At 44.9% G+C, this 23,716-nt stretch overlaps 2 protein-coding genes across 3 annotated transcripts in view; both read left to right on the top strand.

Annotated features, from left to right (window-relative positions):
- The window catches only part of LOC110001275 (E3 ubiquitin-protein ligase SMURF2), a gene marked incomplete in the record, with an annotated part of 47,544 nt that extends 38,361 nt beyond the window's left edge, over window positions 1–9,183 (top strand). The window contains 7 exon segments of the mRNA XM_065964426.1: window positions 356–459; window positions 1,029–1,143; window positions 2,412–2,590; window positions 3,623–3,881; window positions 4,054–4,255; window positions 5,523–5,598; window positions 5,770–9,183. Of these exon segments, the coding sequence (XP_065820498.1) occupies window positions 356–459; window positions 1,029–1,143; window positions 2,412–2,590; window positions 3,623–3,881; window positions 4,054–4,255; window positions 5,523–5,598; window positions 5,770–5,869 (1,035 nt within the window).
- Window positions 9,184–12,161: 2,978 nt separating this feature from the next.
- On the top strand, window positions 12,162–18,970 carry ddx5 (DEAD (Asp-Glu-Ala-Asp) box helicase 5). 2 transcript variants are annotated; one of them, XM_065964429.1, is made up of 13 exons: window positions 12,162–12,321; window positions 13,358–13,529; window positions 13,652–13,748; window positions 13,932–14,065; window positions 14,183–14,248; window positions 14,370–14,511; window positions 14,600–14,760; window positions 14,846–15,018; window positions 15,136–15,246; window positions 15,734–15,795; window positions 15,888–15,947; window positions 17,273–17,494; window positions 18,215–18,970. In XM_065964429.1, exons 1-13 carry the CDS (start codon window positions 12,269–12,271, stop codon window positions 18,622–18,624), a joined length of 1,863 nt encoding a protein of 620 aa, XP_065820501.1. In that variant the 5' UTR covers window positions 12,162–12,268; the 3' UTR covers window positions 18,625–18,970. The 2 variants fall into 2 exon arrangements, with proteins under 2 accessions (XP_065820501.1, XP_065820502.1); XM_065964430.1 differs by having other exon boundaries at window positions 17,273–17,507; window positions 18,215–18,376.
- Window positions 18,971–23,716: the final 4,746 nt, after the last annotated feature.

Below are 23,716 nucleotides of genomic sequence, written 5' to 3'. Positions count from 1 at the left end.
TTATTAAAGATTCTTATGTCTGCTGTATTAGAACTGCCCCTAATCCACTTCAAGTGAACCCTCCCTCTGAGCCGTTTGCACGCTGCCAATCACTGATTGATGCAGAGAAATTGGAAATTATAATAAGCATAACTTTTATTTGTATAGAACTTTTTAAGAACAAAAATTAGAGACGATCTTTTCATTAATCACATCGGCCATGAAAAAAAAGAAACTTAAAGGAGCATTATGTTTCTCTGACACCAAGTGTTTAAAATGGGTACTGCAGTCTGAGAACTTTGGAGTTTTTCAGGAGTGTGAAAAAACCTATAACTGATGCTGTAACCGTCGGTTGTATTTTGTGCCCGTGTTGCAGGAATCATATCGACAGGTGATGAAGATGAGGCCGAAGGACTTGTGGAAAAGGCTCATGGTGAAGTTCAGAGGAGAGGAGGGGCTGGATTATGGAGGCGTGGCCAGGTAACAATCAACAGCGGTTCATTAAACATGGAGGATGACGTGTGCTGCTGCCACCCTTTTCCCTTTATCATTTTACACAGTGAGACGTTTAGTGTCTCCCCACCCTTTGGAGGTAGAGTTCGATTTCAAAGTTACAACATGATCATTTCTCAAGACCGAGCAGCAACCTGCGGTGTTGGAAAATGAAACTGATGCTGAAGTGTAAAATCCTGCAGTTCCTCGAGTGTCCACTAGAGGCTGGCTGCAGAGGCAGAGGAAGTCACATGCACACCAATTCAAAAATATTTTTCATGAACGTGTTTGAAGAAAGTAAAAACATTTGTCATATCGGCCGATATAATTGACAGACATGAAATAGAAATAAAAACCAGCAGCAGATATTTTACAGCCTGATCTGTCTGCCTCATACTCATTAAAATCACGTTTAAAGCGTCCAGTGACACCAGTAAGGTCAGGTTTAAGATTTTGGTTTGAAGGTTTGCACGCTCTGTACTCAGATCTAACTTGTATCTCTCTGTGTTCTCCCCGTGTGCGTGTGCGTGTGCGTGTGCGCGTGTGTGTGTGTGTAGGGAGTGGCTCTATCTGCTGTCGCACGAGATGCTGAACCCGTACTATGGCCTGTTCCAGTACTCCCGTGATGACATTTACACTCTGCAGATAAACCCCGACTCTGCTGTCAACCCTGTGAGTCACCGTCGTACTGACCGGGGAGTTATTAGTCTGGTCTATTATTAGATTACAGTGTGTTTGTTTGAGGCGTTTCACTTCAATAACAGTCCCGTTTGCTGCTATTGTGGTTTTAATTTCAAGGAGCTGTTTCAGTCAGCAGCTTAATATCTGCAGCAACAATCTCATAGCGGCTCGCTGCAGTGACCCTGAAGCTCACCCAGTCCTAATCTCACAAGGCATTGGCTCACAATATCACATTTTGGAGACGTGGCCAATTTTGTTCGCAGCTTAGCTAAGGGGTGGATATCATTGGCCAGGCCAGGATATCATTCTTCTGTGAGCTCGGTTTGTCATGATGCCAGAATGATCAACTTCCATATGATACCAGTAAAACTCAAACAATACAAGTCCTAGGCAACAAATTTACTATTTCTTTTTTTTTTTTCTTTTTTTTTTAAAGGAGCAGTATGTAACTCTGACACCTAGTGGTTAAAATGGGTACTGCAGTCTAAATTCTAAACATTGTAGAGAGCTGCCCCCCCCCCCCACCCTCCTCTCTAGAGTGGATGCTCACTCAGGTCACCATGTGGTGGACTCTGAAGCTTCAGTGTTTATCCAGCTCTGCATGGGTCTGTAAACCTTTCTGTGTTCTAACCTCTCTCCATTTTTCAAAAGCATCTCCAATATTGATCCTAGTTTGAGCACGTTTCTGCTCGTGGAGCTTATTAGAAACATGCAGAGGCTTTTTAGGTCGGGTACAATCACTTCTATCTGAACCACTTCTCTTGACCGCTTCCATCGCTGCAACACCTGTTGACCTGATAACTGCTCTCATATCTGACAAACTGAGGGGCGTCCAAAACGGCTGTGTGGGGGGGTGTCTTAAAAGCGCCTACCTTCTCTGGTCCAAACAAATCCAGAGCATTCAGGAGCAGAATCTAAAGTTAGAAGGAGGACATACTGGCTGCTGCATTGTTGTCAGAGAAGCCAGCACTTCAACATAGCATGTTTCCTTAATGTCTGATCAGATAGTAAACCTCCAAACCAGGAAAACGCTTCAGTTCAGACACTGATCTCAGCATTTCCTCTAAACTTGAACACCTTTGATGTTGTTTAGATTTAAGTAAATCCATTTCAGAGCAGCTCTCCAGTCAACAGACACTGGACATAAAGTGAAGTCTTAACCTCAGCAGACTTTCTCTTTCAATCTGTGTTTGTTTCTTAACTTACCTCCAGCCTCTTCATTCAGGACCTGACTCTGTTTTGTTTTTTTCCTCTCTCAGGAGCACTTGTCTTACTTTCACTTCGTCGGTCGTATCATGGGGATGGCGGTGTTTCACGGACACTACATAGACGGAGGATTCACTCTGCCTTTCTACAAACAGCTGCTGGGTAAACCCATCACTCTGGATGACATGGAGTCTGTGGACCCCGACCTGCACAACAGCCTCGTCTGGATCCTGTACGTACAAAACCACAGTGTTGCCCTCTCTGTTTAAAACAGATCACACTCTTCCATATGCTTATAGAAACACAATACCCAAATTAAAACTTCTGTCCCACACTTTGATGACAGCGCCCCCTGTTGTTTATGAATATTTATTACACCAGTGGTCCCTCAGCACGTGTCGTCAGAACATGTGTTTGTTATCCCGTCAGAGTCCTCTCTCATTCAAGGTCGAGTTTAGATTAGAGAAGAGAGATCATACAGGGCTCAAAATGAAGCTCGTGAATACAGGAAGTGTTTCATATTAAAGTGTAGTACCGTAAAATATGGTTTAGAGGCCCGTTTAATACCTCTGAGTTATACTTAAAGATTGCCTGAGATCATTCACACCAAGTTCTACAATTCTCTTAGCAGACTCTTTTATCCAAAGCGACGTACATCAGAGAGTAAGAACAACACAAGCAAGGATCTAGAAAAAAGGGAACAATGTGAGTAAGAGCAAACGATCAGCTTTGAGTCTGATTGGACACACAGGTGCTGACAGGAAGTGACCAGAGGCAAAGCACAACATTGAGGGCAGTTCTTGAGAGCTCTAATCAGTATAGAAACCATCTTATAAGTCGTCGTTATCAAACAAAAACCATCGTCATTACATCATCATCATCAATAATATGGAGACCATCATCATTAAGTTAGTAGGTATTCATGAAAGAGCTGGGTTCTAGTTGCTAATCATGCTAAGCTAACATTAACACAGGCCTTTCAGCCGGTGTGATGTGACTTTAAGAGCCTTTAAAGTCAGTGTGTACTTTAGAGGGCACAGGGTCGCCCCGTGATACCCGTGTTTTCATCTAAAATGTCAGCTACATCCTACAGAACCACGCAACCAACACGCGCTGTCATTACTGAGAGTGCAGCCGCCACCGCCACACACTGCACGCCACCTGAAAACTTCACCTCCATTCATTGTTGTTTACAAACTGTGGAGATACCAAAGTGACAGAGACTGAACTGACAGAGCGCCTCGTGTTGTTTCTCTCTCCTCAGGGACAACGACATCACAGGTGTGCTGGACCACACCTTCTGTGTCGAACACAACGCGTACGGTGAGATCATCCAGCACGAGCTGAAGCCCAACGGGAAGAGCATCCAGGTCACGCAGGACACCAAGAAAGAGTACGTCCGGCTCTACGTCAACTGGCGCTTCCTGCGAGGGATCGAGGCTCAGTTCCTCGCTCTGCAGAAAGGTTTCAACGAGGTCATCCCGCAGCACCTGCTGAAGGCGTTCGATGAGAAGGAGCTCGAGGTGCGTTGTTGTTTCTAACATACCGTTATTTCAGAGAATGTTGTTCACTTCCATGAACCCTCTCGACCCCCGCTGATGCAGCTCACAGGAAAGCCTTGTTTCAAAGAGCGTTGGTGCAGCGTGAATCAAAATTAACAAACAAGTAAAACGTGTTTCTCTGCTCGACCTGCAGCTGATCGTGTGCGGTCTGGGTAAAATCGACATCAACGACTGGAAGTCCAACACGCGGCTCAAACACTGCACTCCGGACAGCAACAGCGTGAAGTGGTTCTGGAAGGCCGTGGAGTCGTTCGACGAGGAGCGCCGAGCCCGGCTGCTGCAGTTTGTCACCGGCTCCTCCAGAGTTCCCCTGCAAGGATTCAAGGCGCTCCAAGGTAACGGCCAAGGATACAGAGTCTGAGGGAGGCGTGTTTGTGATGTTAATGCTCCTTTGACCCTGGAATTGTTATGCAGTTATTTTAAACGACTCCTCTATGTGTAAAACAGCTCAGTGTTTCAGTGTGAACTCTTTCTTTAGAACAGAGTGAGGCGTTTTGCATTTCTAAGGATACTAAAATGTTGGATGCTAATCGATTTTATTGATCCATACAGAGGAGTGGTAGAAGAGTCTTCACTGTTTCTTAGGTTTACACACATTGTCTCCCACTGTGAGGTGTGAACAACCAGGTCAGGAGAATCTCTGGAGCAGTCCTCCTGAAATCATCTAGATATTTTCAGGAGCGCATGTGAGAAAAGGGCTCAGGCTCTTGTCAGCTCAGTGTAGGGCAGGGGTGGGCAACTGGCGGCCCGGGGGCCACATGAGGCCCCCATCAACCCTCAATCAGGCCCTCAGGTCAATGTTTTTTGGAAACATGAAGAAAATATGACAAAATCTGCCATAAAATCATGAAAACCAGAAATATGTCCATAATAATATTTAATCAGCGGTATATGCTGAGTTGAATTTAAGACATAATCGACTGTAATCGTTTTTGTATCCTACAATTTGGCCCCCTGGCAGTTAGAATTAAATGAATGTGGCCATTCGGTTGCCCATCCCTGGTCTAGGGGGTGTGAGTGTTTGTTTGGGATTCTTGGCTCCTCCTCCTGGCTCTCTGTCTCTGGGTTTCTCCAGCCTGAGATGAACCCTCAGGCTGTGTGCGTGCGTGCAGAGCGAGGCAGTTCAGTGGGTCTGTCCTGGCACACGGTGCTGCCCGGAGACGGAGCACCCAGGCATGAGGAGAGCAGCGTGATCCACAGACAGACGGACAGACAGAAAGTCCTTTCTTGGTCAAACATCAGCCTACCTACACACACACACACACACACACACACACACACACACACACACACACACACACACACACACACTCTCAGAGTGTCCCTGTCTTGTTGGACGATCGTATTGTTATTTATGATGCACCGGCAAAGAGTCAGACCAAATCCAAATGTTTTTGCATATCCACATTAATTTTAGAAAGCCTGTGAAGACAGAGAAAACTATTTTTCTACCATCTTGATGGAGAAGAAAATCACCTGCTATATTTGTTAAATGGTACAGTTTCTTTTCCTCGTTAACCCCTCGTCTTCAGATCTGAATATGAGGACTCTACAGCGTGCATGAAGGTCACTTCTGACTGAGCTGTTTGTTGTGTTTTCCAGGTGCTGCTGGCCCGCGGCTCTTCACCATCCACCAGATTGATGCCAGCACCAACAACCTGCCCAAAGCCCACACCTGGTGAGGAGAGCGTCATAACCCCTCTCTCTCTCTTGTTTGAATATTAGTCACACTTTGTACCTCGCTTTATAGATAATAATAAGACGCGTTGGTGTTTGCTGTGTGAGCGCAGAGTTTCTTTATGAAATCCTGCAGATGTTTTAAAATGATTCTCCTCGTCTGTTTCCTCAGTTTCAACCGGATTGACATTCCTCCGTACGAGCACTACGACAAACTTTACGACAAGCTGCTCACTGCCATCGAGGAGACGTGCGGCTTCGCTGTGGAGTGACTCGCTGACGCCGGCAGCAGCAGCGCTCAGAAACATCCAGAAGCGACACGGTTTGGTCCCGATGAGCCTCCTCCTGACAAAACCTGCCACTCAAGACGGGAGGAGGGTCACGCCCGGTTGCTTCTCTCCCAGGGGGACGCACACACTTCCTGGGGACATGTGGCCGAGCGGAGGGAGGGAGGGAGAAAACGTCACCAGACTTTTTTTTTATTTTCCTGCCCTCCTTTACGTCTCTCTCTCTCTTCAGCTGCTAATAACTCAGACTCTCTTACTAACTCGAGGAAACCTGCAAAACGTTGCCAGCTCTTCCCTTTTTTTTTTTTATAAGTTCATTTTAGCATTTAAACACACACAGACTGTACTCCATGTAGCAACGCTCCATCTTCCCAAACGGAACACAAGGTCGGCCCGCTCTGAAGCGACACGGACGAGACCGCTCTGCCTGGTTTGACTCGTCTTGTTAGAGTTCAGTCATGGTTACCAGCACGGCGTTTTGGAAGCAGAGCGTGCAGGACTCCGGCTGATTGGTGCTTCGGGTGCTGAAAAGTCTGAAAGAAAAAGAAAAACAAAGAGACGCTTATTAAAAACCCGAATGTTTACAACCCTCTCCAAAGACAGCAGCAGGATCGTCTGCCCGCTGATCCGCCGCCGCCCGACAACCAACGCTGCATTCCCACAAACCCTGCCACGTCCGACAGCTGGTTTGGTTTGAAGAAGAATAAATGAATGCATAGCTTAAAGTGTGTTATTTTTATATAACGGGGGAAAAGAAAACAATACAATTCTATATAATATATATAATTTATTGCCATTATATTCCAGAAACCCCAGAACACACGACACACCTTTTATAAAGTTTAAATGTTTAAATTATAAAAGACAACCTGTGATGTAAGCTGTCTGCTCTCGTGCTGCACCAGGAGGGGGCGGAGCGTCTGAAACACGACTTCCTCTCTCTGAGTAGCGTCAACACGTTCCAGCGAGCGAGTCTTTGCAGGACTAAGCGGACCCTTTAAATCCGACTGATTTCATCCTGGAGCTACACAAAGTGTCCTGATGTTTTCCTGACAGGCCTCATTTGTAGCGATGTCACCACCTTTCATTTCTCCGTTTCAGAGGAGAATTTATTTCCTGCCTTCACTTTTTTTAGAGGAGGTGTTTATTCGCACGTCCAGCTGTCTCGTGCAGTCGGTGTGAAGGACATCGAACCATAATGTTGAAAAGAAACAAATCCTGCAAACTCCTCCTGCTCGGCATCAATAATTCATTAGATCTGACAACGTCTCCGTCCCTCTGAACCTCTAAGTGTGATCTCTTGTGCTCCTATCGCTCCGAGTATGGAGGAGAAGAACCTTAAGAGCCTTTCAGTCAAACGAGAGAGAGAAGAAGACGATGGGGAAATGCAAGTTTGAGGAAATTTAGCTTTAAGATGACAGATTTGAAATGGTTGGCGGGGTAAACGACGGTTATGAGGCGACTTGGAAGACGTGTGAAAAAAGCTTTTAAACTTACTTACTCGTACACACTGAAATGTAGCCGACGTGTGTGTCTCCTCCTCTGCTCTCTGTCTGACATAAATGCAACCTAAGCATCTTTTTCAGACGCCAAAAAGACTCCAAGAACGCCAGTATTTACTGACTGCTCTCTTTCTCTCTCTCTCTTTGTCTCGGACAGCTTTTGGTTAAAAATACAACTGATGGTCTGTCGGTTTTTTGAAAGCTTTGGTACTTTTTGATGCTAAAGATCATAAAAAATAACACAGATTGAATCAGTTGAAACAAGTGGTATTAAAAAGAATGAAAGTTTGCTCCATGTTCCTCTAACATGTGTCTCTAGTCCGTCTACAAAAGTCCATCCGCTCCGTCTTCTCCCTGCTCCACTTTTCAGAAAATGAGTGCTCAAACAGGCCGTTTGGAGATTTTCCCTTCATGACATCACAAAGGGCAGTAGCCCCTCCCCCAGGTGGGTGACACTCCCACAGCTAGGTGTTTGTTCTGCCCTCTGAGTCTGCCTTCTCACCGTAAACAATAGGACATGGAGCGAGAAAGACCGAGTACACCCAAGCCCTTCCAGAGAGGGGGCGTGGTCAGACACAGCTCATTTACATATTTAAAGGTACAGACACAGAAACAGCCTGTTCTGAGCAGGGCTGAAATAGAGAGGTTTATAGACATGATCAAATACAGGATCAGAGTGGATTTAGAACAAGAAACTTCACACACATGTTTTGAGGAGCTCTGAGACTTATTTACACTGAAGAAGAAGAGGAGGATATGTCACCTTTAAAATGTTGTTACTTTCCATACCATCGATCATTAAAATATCCGAGATTGTGTCGTTTTAAAAACACGTGATGTCAAAGTATTAAAGTGTGAGAAACACCTGCTACCTTCGATCCATCCATGGTGCTAAAAGCATTACCGTTTGTCTTTATTGGCGACTTTTTGCTCATCGACATACTACTGCTGAAAGTGCACAACACACTACTCGTGCTCGTACCGCACACCCAGCGCTCCACCTTTCCACTTCCTCAGGAGACGCCGTTTGTAGTTTGTGACGTCCGCCCGATGACGAACTCATTCAGTGTTTTGTTTCCTGAACGTTGCGGGATTGAAAACTTTTCACCATTTGCCCTGATTTAAGAGGGGGGGGGGGGTGTTTTTACTTTGAGTGAAGCGGGATTTGTTTTCTACGATTTAAAAAAAAAAAAAAATGAAACTGTTGAATGTTTTCAAAAAGATGCTGCCTGTCGAGCAATCTCTACGACCGTGGACTGTTCTTAATGTTTGCGTACACTACAGAAGCAAAGCTAGATGAGCGTGTATGCAAAGTGAAGCGTGTCCTCAGATGGTGCTTTGTACAGTTGTACAAAGATTGTTCATATGTGTGGATCAAACCGCCTGTAATTTATCTTTAACTTAAGTAGAAATGAAAAAAGAAAAAATGCACACAAACAGAGGGAGGTGACCGCGCCGCGTTAACGGCCACTTCTCTATTCATAGGCCTTTTTTCTTTTCTTTTTTTTTTTTTTTCAAAAGTCCAGTGCACAAGCTGATGGCCCGACTCTCTGATCCTTCACGTCATCGCTCTCTCTCTTTGAAGAACCCGACTTTTTATTCACCGCTGAGAGACAGCGCTCTGTTTGTTTGTTCTCAATAGCATGATCCACTAGCAGGACTATATCTCTCATAGCAGACTGATGCAATTTGATGTATGTTAACACTATCATTTTGTAAGAGTATTTTATTTTTGTGTGTAATTAGTTCTAATTAAACTTGCCTTTTGTCTAACATTGTAAAGGCCTTGTACAAACATCTGTGCTGTCTGGTTTTTTTCCTGTCTCTGATTTTCTCTGCTCACACCCACGCCTGCTTCGCCCTGAAAGGGCTCTGTACACTTCCTCGGCCCTGGCACGGTTGGAGGAGGTGTGCTGTGGCAGGGGCAGATCATGCACAAGCAGCCTCCATTATCGAGTTCTGGCTGCATCGACTGAAATGACTCAAAATAAAACACAAAGTCAGTAAAGTAGCCGTCATGATCTCTGTGCGTCAACTATTTTTATTTTGTTTAGTCCGCCTGTCTTGTAAACTAAGCACGCTTCCATGCGTGTTTAGTATTAAGATGTTATGTACAAGAGGTCACCATGCTCAGACCTGGTCAGACCTGGTCAGTCCTGGAGCGGTGTGAGTGCAGGCCAGCGGGGGGAGTGGAGGGGTGGGGGGACAACTGGACCCAGTGTGAGTGCACCCTGATAAGAGACACACTTCAACAACAGAGCAACAGATTGTCACCTCCATCATTTACTCTAAGCACACATGGGAGCTAAACGCCGTCCTCCTCATGTCAGACAGACTTACAAAACAGAGACAGGAAGGCTGCATGTGTAAAAAGAAAGAAGATGCATGACGGACGAGACGATTACAAACAGAACAAACCTGTTGAGAACCGGTTCTGTTAAAGAGCAGGGCGCTCAGTCTGAAGGGGCCAGAAGGTCACCAGGTTCAAGTCCATGTGTGGACCAGGTCTGGTAGCTGGAGAGGTGCCAGTTCACTTTCGGAACACTGCCGAGGTGCCCTTGAGCAAGGCACCGAACACCCCCTCATCCTGTGTGAGTAGCATGTTTTAACTACAGAGTGTACAAATTGAATTTCCCCCCAACTGATCAGTCCCCTTTACTGCCACACTTCATTCATGTATCCAGGTGTTCCTGCCATTAGAGGAAGAGGATAAATCAGGGTTGCTGGGATTCATTCCTCACCCTCCTCCCAGGTGCAAAACTGAGTCCTTCATGTGCTACTTTGTGACCACCGCCATCCGACTGTACTACAGCAGTGGGACCGGCGGTCTGTCTTCAACATGAACGCTGACATTCCCCACAGCAGCTGTCACACATCGTCATACCCACGACTTGTATCACTGACTCCCTGGATTTTCATATTTAATTTATAATAATCTACGACTCTGTTTTTGCACATGTACATTCAATCTTCATATTTAATCTTCATATTTAAGACTAGTAATGCTAAGTTAAATCCTGGTTGTATATATTCACATTCTTAGTTTTGATATTTTTAGTACTTATTTACTTTGTATTTAATATTATATTGTGTTTAAATTTGCTAACATTGTGTTTTTTATTCATATTGTGTGTTTGGACAACCTGCTGCTGTAACGCCACAATTTTTCAATAAAGTAATTCTATTCTATTCTATCATTTCATAAACACTACACTGAGTTACAAACTGTTATTCATATCATACTTTTGATGCTTTTTATCGCTTTATCTCATAACAGGTCACTTTCCCTTAACACTCACTTCACAACATGTCTGAATGTCCTGTAGAGTTTTATTCTGTCTGGATGTTAGTGGTTAGTTTAAAGTATCTATTCTTATTTTATTTGCTATCTTCTGCACGCTCTTCTTCTCGTCTTTTTCACTGCTGCAACTCTTGAATTTCTTGAATTTCTTGAATTTCTTGAATTTGGAAATGGAATAAAAATGATAATCGACTACTAACCGAACCAGCTTCCATACTTCAGCCCCAGGACTTGAACCGGCCACCCTCCAGTTCCCAACTCAAGTCTCTCCAGACTGAGCTCCTCCATAACTCATTGTTCTTCAGATGCTCTCACTTGGGAATTATTTCTTATTCTGTTATTTGTATTTTATTGTTTATATTTTATATTTCTATATTTCCTGCTGCTACATTGTGTTAAAGAGAAACTGTAATGACAGAAATAAAGTTGTGTGAATCTTAAGCTGATGAAGGTTGTAATTTAATATAAATTATAATAAAAACGTCAAAAATACACACGGATAATAAAAAACAATCTCAAGAAATATATGTAATAATTTATATAACAAAAATACAATTCACTGAACGTCATGGAAAAGTCTCTTTAATGTTTGGGTTGGTCCGGATGACGTCACTTACCGGAACACATCGGAAGCACAGTCGGAGCCGAATCTCCCCGGCTCTGTTTTGTACATATCCATCCGCCGACTGTGATGTATCAAAAAAAAAAAAAAAAGATCCTCCGCAGTTGAGTCCTTTAAATTATTTTACAAGCATTTTTTTAAAGGAAGTTTACGATGAAAGTATATTGAAACAAACGTTTCCGAATGTTTTAGGATCTACGTTGAAAAAAAATCTATACTAAAAGATTTCGATTTCTTACGTGTTAGAAACTATTTAATTGTATATTTTAATTTATACTCAATGGGAGGTTAGATTATTGTTACCTTGTTAGAAACGAGAGGGTTACATTGATTTAAAATACATTTTAACTGTTTTTTGAGTTGGTTAAATTTACAGTCATATGCTGCATTCAGGTGCTGCTCGGGTTTTCTAATTTTCAGAGTTGGGAAGTGGGTCTTCCGACTTTAGTGTGTTCAGGTGATTCCAGTTCGGAAAGTATTAATGATCCACCAACAGCAAAAAAAACAAAAAAAAAAAAAACCAGCGTTGATGCTACAAAGAGGATCTGTGGAACTGTTACAAGTTACATTTGAGCAAAACCTTGATGTGCATTACGTGAATTAATTAAAAGTAAGTCAACATTAACTGAACATATTTTGCCTCATGTGATGACGATTCTGACGTCAAGTTGGACACCTAATTCTTTTCCGAGTTGTTGTTCCGACTTGAGGAGGTGTTCATATGCATTTTACATCTTGGGAACTCGTTTTTCCGATGAGTCCGACACTACGTGAACGCACCATATGTTCAAAACGTGAGGCGGATGAATACATCGGAAGACGGACTTCCTCTCGCCATATAAACCGGGCCTCATTTTTTCTTAACCGGCATTTCAGCATCACTGCCGGTCGGGATTTTTTTAGACGACCGTCAAACCTCAGTGTATTTATATTTTTTATTTATACAAGTTACATTCAACATGCCTGGATACGCCGATAGAGATCGCGGCAGGGATCGCGATAGAGACAGAGGGTAAGCATCTCTTATTGTCGTTAGTTTGGTGGTAACGACTGATCGGTTGGAAATGGCTGACGATCCCGAACACCGAGAATGAAACGTTAATATTTACAAACAGAGTCACAGATCTGAAACTAACTCGACGTACTTTGTGTTGTTGAATGTTTGGGTCTCTAATAACGCTTAAACCAGCTCATGGTCCGGGTGATTTCCCCGGTAAAGGCCCGAGCCGGTGGACGGAGCCTGGTCTCGTTGTCTTTGGCTCGAGGCCTGCTCTGGCCCTGCGTGCCGGTGTTACGTCGAGATGTGCTACCATGCGGTTTCACATCCAGGGAGCGTTCTCTCTAAGAGCCTTTACGTCTGTAGTTCTTTAAACTTGAATAAAACTTTAACATACTAACTGTTTTCTGAAACAGCAAACGCAGACATCAGTGGTGTTTAAAGTGTTTATATACTTTACAGAGTATTTCATGATTATTGCCCATCGTGATGCTGCTACCCCTGAATACTGAAGTAATACGGAACCAGAACTCACTCTTTGTCTCTGATGATGCATACATGATGAGTGGTAAATGAACATTTGGTTGTGGGAACGTGATTTGATGCGTTTGGATCGTTTTGCTCTCTGGTATCGTTTTTCGACACGGTAGCACATCGCGACATAACACCTGCGCGGTTAGCTTCAGGCTAGCTTGACACAATGTAAGACTGCGATCTGTTAACTAGGAAACTGTAAATACTATAAGTTAATGTAAATTGAACACTTTTAAACCCATTTGAATATGTTGGTGTGTTTCTGAAACTCTGGCTAACGTCTAAAATGCTACAGCTAGCAGTGTTGCTAACACAGCTGGCTAGTCGGCTTTTCGCCATGTGGCAGCAGAATGCGGATACAAAATGCCGGCTGTTTTTCCGTTTTCCCATTGTTCCTCTGCTGGATGGAAAGTATATGACAAGCTATACTTCCTTATAATGACGCAGGAAATATTGCCCCGTTTGTTTTATATCACTTTGGTGCTGAATGAAGACTTAACGGGGGGTTTCATTGCAGCTACGGCGGCGGCCCTCCTCGTTTCGGGGGTAACCGGGGAGGAGGAGGAGGAGGAGGGAAGTTTGGAAATCCAGGAGAACGTCTGCGAAAGAAACAATGGAACCTGGACGAGCTGCCCAAGTTTGAGAAGAACTTCTACCAGCAGCATCCCGATGTGGCCCGCAGGTCCCTGGTATGTAGGCAGCGTGGCTCCTGTTATGCAACACGCGGGACACGTGTCCTCTCTGCACGTGTGGCTCTTACGCAACAAGTTCCCACTGCTCAACTTTATCTGCTTTATTTCCAAACTTGCAGCAAGAAGCCGAGCAATACAGAAGGACCAAAACCATCACGTTTAAAGGAAGAGACTGCCCAAACCCCATCATGAAGTTCCACGAGGCCAGCTTTCCATGTGAGTGTAGAAACAAGTGAAATACCTTTAAAGGTGAAGTCTGGTGCATCTCTCCATTGACCCATGTCCTGCTTGTGAATGTGTAGTTCTGGCCTATGAGTGGAAACCAGAATGTCCCTGTAGTATGAATAAAGTGTGTAAAATTGAGTAATGAATGTTTGTCTTGTTGTTATTATTTTATAGCTTATGTGATGGACGTCATCAACAAACAGAACTGGACCGAGCCAACACCCATCCAGGCTCAAGGCTGGCCTCTGGCTCTCAGTGGGAAGGATATGGTCGGCATTGCACAGACTGGTTCTGGCAAAACACTTTCTGTAAGTGACATGTTGATGTTTCACTGCTGGCGGGTAGACTTTATTAGGATGTGATTAAAGGTTATATTTTGCGCCTGTTGAGATCCGGGGAGTCACTTCAGTGTTTTCTCTTTTCAGTATCTGTTACCTGCGATTGTTCACATCAACCACCAGCCTTTCCTGGAACGTGGAGATGGTCCTATTGTGAGTAGTTATTGCATCATAACAGAGACTAACATGACTTGATGATATTTGTCTTTTTTAGAGGTTCAGTTGCTTATCTCTGAGACTGACTTGTACTGATTGATGTTTTCCTCCTTCACAGTGCTTGGTCCTCGCCCCGACCCGTGAGCTGGCTCAGCAGGTACAACAGGTGGCTGCTGAATATGGCAGAGCTTCTCGCCTGAAGTCCACCTGCATCTACGGAGGAGCGCCCAAGGGACCTCAGATCCGCGACCTGGAAAGAGGTATTGTCTCATCAGTTGATTCTTTGTTTTTTTAGAACACTGTCACTTTAAACGTTCAGGTGATTCTCTAACGATGATTTGTTCACAGGTGTGGAGATCTGCATCGCTACTCCAGGAAGGCTCATCGACTTCCTCGAGGCGGGAAAAACAAACCTCCGCCGCTGCACCTACCTCGTGCTGGATGAAGCCGACAGAATGCTGGACATGGGCTTCGAGCCGCAGATCCGAAAGATTGTCGACCAGATCAGAGTACGACAATGTCAGAGCTGTTAAACGTCTGTGGAGGCTGAATTTAAAAATCTTTGTTTCTAATGAACTTTTCTTCTTTTTGCAGCCTGACCGTCAGACTCTGATGTGGAGCGCTACCTGGCCCAAAGAGGTCCGCCAGCTGGCTGAGGACTTCTTGAAGGAATACGTCCAGATTAATATCGGAGCTCTTCAGCTCAGTGCCAACCACAACATCCTGCAGATCGTGGACGTCTGCAACGACGGAGAGAAGGAGAACAAGTGAGTGAAAGCAAACGGTGTTAAAGCCCCGACCTCTTTGTGATGGTTTCAATGCAAATCTGATGCAAATATTGAAGTTTGTTTGAAAATAGACTCACGTTTGGTCTCGTTCTTTAGACTGATCCGCCTGCTCGAGGAAATCATGAGCGAGAAGGAAAACAAGACGATCATCTTTGTGGAGACGAAGAGGCGATGTGATGACCTCACCCGGAGGATGAGGAGGGATGGGTGAGTGTTGAAGTTAAACTGCTGTTCTAAGATGTTCCTCCCTCCTGTCCCTGAACTGAAGGCTGAACTAGTCTCCCTATAAATGACAGCAATGTTTTACATTGATCAAAGTGAAATGAAATCAGGAATAACAAAGATCCACAATACAGACGAGAGCATGCTCGGACAGAAATATGCAAAACAAGAGCATGACTACAGACAGACTAACTTAATGTATTTATTTACACACGGGCAATTCTCTCATGAAAGAGGCAGAGCAGTCACAAAAACCTGGGATGTGATTCTATCAGATTTATCCAGACACTTCCAACTTAAATTGACACAAAAGACTGAAGTTGTCTTGACAGCTTTACCCATAAACTGATTATACCCCGGCACGCCTCCTGCTTATGTTACGGGCAGCTGAAGTTTAATCGCTGAGCGTCTTCTGAAATGAAAGTAAAGTTGTACATGAACTGTTTGATATTGAAACTGTCTCTCCCTTCAGGTGGCCCGCTATGGGAATCCATGGAGATAAAAGCCAACAGGAGAGAGACTGGGTTCTTAATGGTGAGCGTCGTCTGCAACAAACTGAATATCACTGGTTCATCAGTTTAATAATAATGTTCACCAACCAACTTAATGTCTGAATTCTTTTCTAGAGTTCAAATACGGAAAGGCTCCAATTCTCATTGCTACAGATGTAGCCTCCAGAGGTCTAGGTCAGTATCCTCCCTGAACGCTTCCGTACTCGGATGTATTTCAAAAAAAGAAAGTGTTTTTGCTTTCTTTAACTCTTCTGCTTCTTTCTGAGTTTCTCCCCTGACCTGAAGGCGCAGTCTGTGTGGCAGGGCCTTGGCATGACAAGCCCAGGTCTCCAGAGGGGGAAGGAGGATTCTTGGAGGTGTCCTGACTGGCGAGGCACGCGTCTCCCAGTCGCGCAGATAAACAGAGGTGACCAGGTGCGGGTGCGGCATAACGCGCTGGCCTGCCTAAAAACGGGGGGCGAGTTGAAGGGCTGGCCACAGTTCCTCCCCCAAAACATACGTCGTCTGTTCTCTGGCAATGGTTTGGACTGCTTCACACACCCAGGCTCTGTAACTGTCCCAGCTCAAAGCCCGGCTACACTGTCTCCTTTTGTCTTGCATGCCTGTTTGGGCGCTGCATTGCAAGCGTTGAGTCATTCTGGGAGGTGCTTTGGTTGTGTAGACCTGTTGTAAAGCATGGGTGGTGTTTAAAGTTTGCAGTCAACTCGTGTTGGAAGAGCAGTCTGTCAGATCGATCAAACCTTCACCTCTGTAGTGACATGGCTACTGGCGCTTTTGGTGACAGTGGGACATGCTAGTTGGACACACTTGGACAAAATCCAAGCTCACACTCCTCCCTCGCCTGCGTTTCAAAGTCATGTCGAGACCTGCCAACAAGAGACATTTTATCAAGTGAACACTGGCTCTGGAAAAATCTTGCCATGCAGTCGGGATGTTTGTAGGCATCCTGCAGATTGGTTCAGATCTACAGTTTCTTTTTCTTTTTTTGGCAAGAGACACTGCAGTGTGAGCTTTATCGCTAGCACCACACGACAAAGGGAGCCTTTTTTTTTTTAAAGAGCTAGTTTGAGCACACTAGGAGCAGTAGTGTGTGCAGAGCAGGACGCCTGTGGGTCAGTTGGTAATGTGTGGGGCGTGCGCTGCAATGGGAATGGACTAGTGAATGCATACTCCACAAAATGGTAAGACTTCTGATCCATTCTTTTTGAGGGTGGTCGTAGAGGGGGAGGGTTTTTTCTTTTCTCCCACTGGATTGGAAGCAGATGGAGTGTGCATCCTTTATCTTTTCCCACCGTAGTCTCCCCAACGAGGAAATGTCTGTGTAGCTTCTCTAATGCTAAATCTTTGGCAGCCTTTTGTGGATTAACCAGCGCTGCCGTCCTCATGACAAAACTAACTTGGCCTCTTTTGTTTTTGATCTGGTTGTTGTGGTGGCATTGGTGCACATCTTTGTGTCCCGTCCCTCCTCCTGTATGCCACACTGCAACACAATCTTACAGATGTTGAAGACGTGAAATTTGTCATCAACTTTGACTACCCCAACAACTCTGAGGACTATATCCACCGTATCGGCAGAACGGCTCGTAGCCAAAAGACAGGCACGGCTTACACCTTCTTCACTCCCAACAACATGAGGCAGGCCAGCGACCTCATCTCTGTGCTCCGCGAGGCCAACCAGGCGATCAACCCCAAGCTCCTCCAGATGGCGGAAGACAGAGGAGGTAAATCTAATTGGTGAGATACAGAAACGGTGCTGTGTTCTGCAGCCACTCTTCTTCTGCTGCTCTCCTTCGTTTCCTCTGCGACTTGGTTGACTATCTTAACATCCACACCAGGTTTTAGAGGAGTCGTTCTGATACCAGTTCACAAAATATCTCTCAACCTCAAATCCATCCTGCACCAATTTATTTGATAATTCATAATAAAAATAATTCATTATTTTCACTTGCAAAATGTTATGATACACACACACAACAGCTGCTACTAGCTTGTCAACATTTCTGATATGACGACACAATCTGTGATTGTTGGTTTTAAAAAGATCGTGTGTCACATTTTTAACTAAAAGCTGCCGAAAGTGAAATCTCGCACTTTTCTACTTTGCGCAAAATCAATGCCGTCAACTTCCAGCATCATGTTGTGACCGCCTTACCTTCAAGTCATTAGTGGTGCAAAGACGAGGTCATTACATAAAGCATCTACCTGAAACTGAAGTGCACTGCAGGTGGAGAGGAGAGGAGGGTATAAACCTGCACAATCAATGATTTTTTCCAGTCACATCATGTAAAGTCACATTTAGCTCTTTTTCAAACTGCTTCTCACTAAAGTTCCACAGCTTAACTCAGCCGCCATCACGTCTTTGAACGTAACATTTCACTCTCTTTTAGTTTAAACACTGACTCTTTCCACGTCGCTCTCCTAAAATCTGTTTTCCTTTCCAGGTCGTTCAAGGGGCGGCCGAGGTGGTGACTTCAGAGACGACCGTCGGGATAGGTATTCTGGCAGGCGTGATTTTGGCGGTTATAGGGACAGGGATAACGGTAGAGGGTATGACAACGGACAGAGCAAAGCTTTCGGCACAAACTCCCAGAACGGAGGCTACGGGGGCAGCAACGGCAATGGCAACGGCTTCAGCGGAGGCAGCTACAACGGCAACGGACAGTCCAACTTCACCAACCCGGCGGCAGCGTTCGGAGGCCAGAACAACTTCCAGGCGGCTCCGTTCGCTCCGAAGGCGGGGCCACAGGCGGCCGCGCCTCACCCTCAGTTCCCCTTCCCCCAGGCGCAGGCTCCACAGCAGCACCCCCCTCCGCTGGTGCCGTACCCCATGCCTCCTCAGTTCTCTCAGTAAACACACCGTACACTTGAAAGAAGTAATTTATTGCTTTTTTTTGTCTCGTTTTAAGTTCAACACTTTAATCCTGAGTATTTTTTTGTATTTACACGACAGGGTTACAGACAACTTGAACCTCGTATCAAGCCTTTTAAGATCTGCAGTGCAGCATTAGCCGTGTTGCGCACTCGTTTTTTGCCCCTTTACTATTTAATTTGTTACATTCCTCATTAATGCTTTAGTTATGTTTTGTACTAGGTAATTACAAATGTATCGTTTTTCATGTGTATCCTTGAAAGTGATGTTATGCTCCTACCTGGAAGTGCACTGCATGATCTTTCAAAATAAAAAGTCAAAAACAGAAGTTGCTGTGTTTTATTCTTTTACTTTGTTGGAGTGGCTGTACTACCATTAGTGTCCAGCAGGTGTCAGGCTTCTCAAGCTAATGGAAGAATCCTCACTGTTAAAGCAGCATGTGTTACATGACGTTTCGGAATGAGTCCCCTCATGTTTCCAAAACAATTAAATCTCAGTGTGCACATTTCTTCATCCTATCTGGTGCAGTGAAACGGGGGGGTGGGGCTTCTCATTTATGTTAAGAGTCAGTCTTGTGGGTTAATTAAAAAAAAACCTCAGGAACATAAATGTGTGCTCAGTCCACAACCAAATTATTTTTGGGCAGATCACCAAAACCTTAACCTTAATTTTTTTTTTTTTTTTTTTTTTTTTTTTTTTATTGCTGTAGACATTTCTGTAAAAGCCCTTCAGACGCTCCCTCACATTTAGTAGTGTGCTGATAGGATGCAGAACTTGTCGACATGTACGTCATCAGTGTTTATGTTCAGTAACACACTTCATCGTATCACTGCAGTGAAGAAAATCCACTGAGATGTTTGAGTGAGTAAAGAAAGCTCCAGCTTTAATGGCTGCTCTGGATCCTTCAGTGTCGAAGATCAGAAAAATATTCTAATTAACTTTAATTATTATTTATTTATGAATTAAGTCCTGAGTGTTAGGTTTATAGAAGAATGGTGAAATGTCTCCACCTGCTGGTAACACACAGAATCACACAGGACATTCATTTAACAAACTGAACCAACATCCAGGTACCTTCTCGTTATCAACGTTTTTATTCTTTGCAGCAGGTGGAGTTTGAAATCTTAGCACATAGAACCTGACTGCATGTGACTGACGGCCCCTAGGATCCTTTCCCCCACGTCTTGTCCTTCCCTCCTTCAGAGCCAGAAGCTCCCTCCCCCCTGCAGGATCTTAGAGAGCTCTCCTCCTTTTGAGGTCTTCGACTCCATGAAAGACTTCAAGAACAGCTCGGTGATATCTTCCAGTGAAGCTCCTGCATCTGACTTCTACTGGAAAGTTAAACACTCTCTCTCCTCCAGCTTGCTAGGACATCTCGTTGCTGACTTTCTCTCGAGGGCGGCCTCCATCCCTCCTCCTCTTTGAACAGTCACCTCTGATATGACGTACACAGACACGAGCACAATGTCTGGCTGTCGAGAAGGTTGAAGTCAACGGTCATCTCACCTCCTAGTGATTGGAGGAACCTTTTCCTTCATGGTGCAGCTCTTTGCTTCAATCCCTCCCCTGATATCAGCCGCTAGGCCGGCCCTGTTTGCTTCAAGCCTGCGGGGTCTCCAGCTGGTCCACCTGTACTGGCCCTGCAATAAGGGAGGGCGAGCGTCGAGTTTTTGTTTGAGGAGTCGCAGACTTGTCAGGTTTCTTCTGAGCCGTAGCAGAGGTGCAGGTTCCAGGGGTCATGTGGCCCCTGATGGGGAGGCTCGGCCTTGCCTGGGACATCCTCCAAATAGCTCACATAAAAAAGCTATACTGCAGGTTTCATGGGAGTTAGCATCGTTCTCAAATTAAAGGACGCAGAGTGAACCGGCTAAAACAACCTTTAAGGAAGGCGGTGACTGATTTGACATCTTCACAGTAATTATAAACATAATTTAAATCCTTTAAGAGTGATCTTTATCTCTCTGTACTGTACATGATGTCATATTGGCAGTGGTTGAATATGTAAGGCCTCTTACCAAGATCACAACATCAAACATTCAGTTACCTGAACTTGAAGACGAGCCAACATGGAAATGAAGAAGCCTCAATAGATCAGAGTCTCCATCATAATACAGTAAGTAATCAGAGATGTGAGACCAGGCACAGGTCAGCTGTCAGGGAGAATAGATGAAGTGTGTGTGTGTGTGTGTGGGCGCGGCTGATATGAGGAATGTGAGGAACGCCTGTAAATATGAGTCAAAGGAAACTTCTTTTTGGTTTCCATCCCGATAAGTGACAGACACACCTGAGTGTTGAAGGAGTCATATTGTTTTGTCTGAAACTATGTCAGTGATGTAAACTATTTACAGTGTGGACCAGAGGAGGATCCACTTCATAAATAATAATAATATAATGGTTTTATTTAGCGCTTTTCTAAAAACTCAGACGCTTGGACAAAAACATAAAACAATAAAACAAAACAAAAAACAACGAGGACAGTACAATGAAGAAGTAATGTGGGGGGGGGGGGGGGAGTTAGTGGTTGTAGGAAGTGATGAAGAGGTGAGTTTTGAGGGATTTCTTGAAGGAGGTGAGTGTGGGGGAGTCTCAGATGTTATTTGGGAGAGAGTTCCAGAGGGTGGGAGCAGCAACCTGTCCCCCCTGGATCGATAGTTTGTTCTGCAGAGGGGGGGCTTTGCATCCACAGACCTGAGATTGCGGGTGGGAGTGTGCTGGTGGAGGAGCTCCATGTGATCTAATCGAGCTTATCTGGGTTCTGTTGCACAACGTGGAGTTTAAACAGGAGGGCAGGATTCAAGTACCCGAGTGGACACAACAACATGATGATGTGATGTGAACCCCTCTGAGTACGAGAGAGCACATCAAACTACTCACAGACTGAGTGACTCCTCATCATCTCCCCTCTGACCCATCATGATCCAGTTTGTTTGATCTTAAGTCACTCTGCATTTCAACACACAACAACATGTAACCACTCACAGCGTGTTGATATCAGAGGTCGTCTCTCAGCCGTTTGATCCCGAGTTCCTGCAGCCACATGTCCCATGTGTTCATGTGTAAGACACTTAAAGGTCACATTTTTAAAATCCTCTTCTCCATGTTCCTCTAACATGTGTCTCTAATCTGTCTACAAACCCCCCAATGATGAGAAAAGTCCATCCTCTCCGTCTTCTGCCTGCTCCACTTTTCAGAAAATGTGTGCTCAAACAGGCCGTTTGGAGATTTTCCCTTCATGACATCACAAAGGGCAGTAGCCCCTCCCCCAGGTGGGTGACACTCCCACAGCTAGGTGTTTGTTCTGCCCTCTGAGTCTGCCTTCTCACCGTAAACAATAGGACATGGAGCGAGAAAGACAGAGACACCCAAGCCCTTCCAGAGAGGGGGCGTGGTCAGACACAGCTCATTTACATATTTAAAGGTACAGACACAGAAACAGCCTGTTCTGAGCAGGGCTGAAATAGAGAGGTTTATAGACATGATCAAATACAGGATCAGAGTGGATTTAGAACAAGAAACTTCACACACATGTTTTGAGGAGCTCTGAGACTTATTTACACTGAAGAAGAAGAGGAGGATATGTGACCTTTAACCCTAAGTTGCTCCCGCTGCTGGCGGTGTGTGAATGAACTAAATCAGGAAGATTTCAAGGGCAGCTTGTTGGAAAGTTTCCAAAAATGTTCATGAGTGCATGTGTGAATGTGGCTGTTGTCGGAGGTGAGTTTTGAAACAGGAAGTTGACTGAGGATCTTTCAAGCTGCTTGGGGAAGAGATGTTAGGAGAGGAAACAATCGAGTTGTTAAAGACAACTAAAACATGTTGCTCAAACTGTCTCTGTGCAGCTGAGAGCAGCTTTAGGTGATGATTCTCCTCAGCTGTCTCTGGAATTCTCCCTTCAGTCGTTTGATTAATTGTTATTGAACAAACATCATTGACGCCTCTGGTTCAGGGTTCAAGTTAAGTTAACCTGTTACCTCATCACTCATCGCTTCGTTCTTGTGCTGTCACTCACTCCTCTCTCTGTGATCTCGCTTCTCTTCCACCTTTTTGTTCCTCCGTCCCCCCCCCTCCCTCCCGGACCTGCAGGTATGTGGGTGTTGGTTTCTGGAGTAACTGCTCAGGGTGTGTGCGTCAGACACACCCACTGCAGGCATGAGACGGAGCAGCATGCTGAGCAGAGCGCTGAGGCGTGAAGACATTGTTTGAAGATGCCTTCACAGTCCTGCACACCCCCCCCACCCCCCCACTCTTCACTGTGCAGGGTGCATACTTGTGTTCGTGCCAACACACATGTGTCTATGCTGTCATTAGACGTCGTCCTGCATACCTTCTCGTTATCAGTGTTTTTATTCTCTGCAGCAGGTGGAGTTTGAAATCCTTGCACATTGACTTTGACTGCGTGTGTGTCACAGAGAGATAACGCTGCAGGGCGTGTGCGTCTGATAACCTCTGAAATCGATCAGCTCGCTCACCCTCAGGCCGAGTTTAAGTCGGAGCAGATCTTTGGTCAATGAATGATTTCAGAGCATCTGTGAGGTTTCAGTATGACCGCCATGAGAAGACCTCGACCATGAGAACACTGACTCTGTCTGTAATCTGAGTTTAATTACCTGTAGGTGATAAAGGTGATCAACGCTTAACTGTGGAGATGATAAATCTTAGTTTTCCTCTGTGAAAGGAGGAGGTGAAGCACAGGAGCAAAGAAGTAATCACTCTTTAGAAAAGATCAGGTGTAGGCTCTAATCTCATATATATATATATATATATACACACACACACACACACACACACACACACACACACACACACACACACACACACACACACACACACACACACACACACACACACACACACACACACACACGTATATATTAACATTTAGTAGTGGCCGTAGCTCAGTCTGTAGGGACTTGGGTTCAAGTCCTGCCCCGTAAATACTGCTGTATATTACAGTATCAGCAGCTTCTGAGTCTCTGTCGAGGGTCGACGGTTCAAGTCCTGGTGTGGACCAAATTTGGATACTGGTTGAGCACTGCAGAGGTGCCCTTGAGCAAGGCACTGAGTAACCCCCTTC

This window comes from Labrus bergylta, chromosome 16 (assembly GCF_963930695.1).
Source record: "Labrus bergylta chromosome 16, fLabBer1.1, whole genome shotgun sequence".
In the NCBI taxonomy this organism is placed as follows: Eukaryota; Metazoa; Chordata; class Actinopteri; order Labriformes; family Labridae; genus Labrus; species Labrus bergylta.
This window is presented reverse-complemented; position numbering and strand designations above follow the sequence as displayed.

Excerpts from the sequence above, each read along its gene's own strand:
- ddx5 (XM_065964429.1), top strand. The coding sequence starts at position 12,269 with ATGCCTGGATACGCCGATAGAGATCGCGGCAGGGATCGCGATAGAGAC. Across the intron at positions 12,322-13,357 it reads GATCGCGATAGAGACAGAGG|CTACGGCGGCGGCCCTCCTC; the intron begins GTAAGCATCTCT and ends GTTTCATTGCAG. Across the intron at positions 17,495-18,214 it reads GATGGCGGAAGACAGAGGAG|GTCGTTCAAGGGGCGGCCGA; the intron begins GTAAATCTAATT and ends TTTCCTTTCCAG.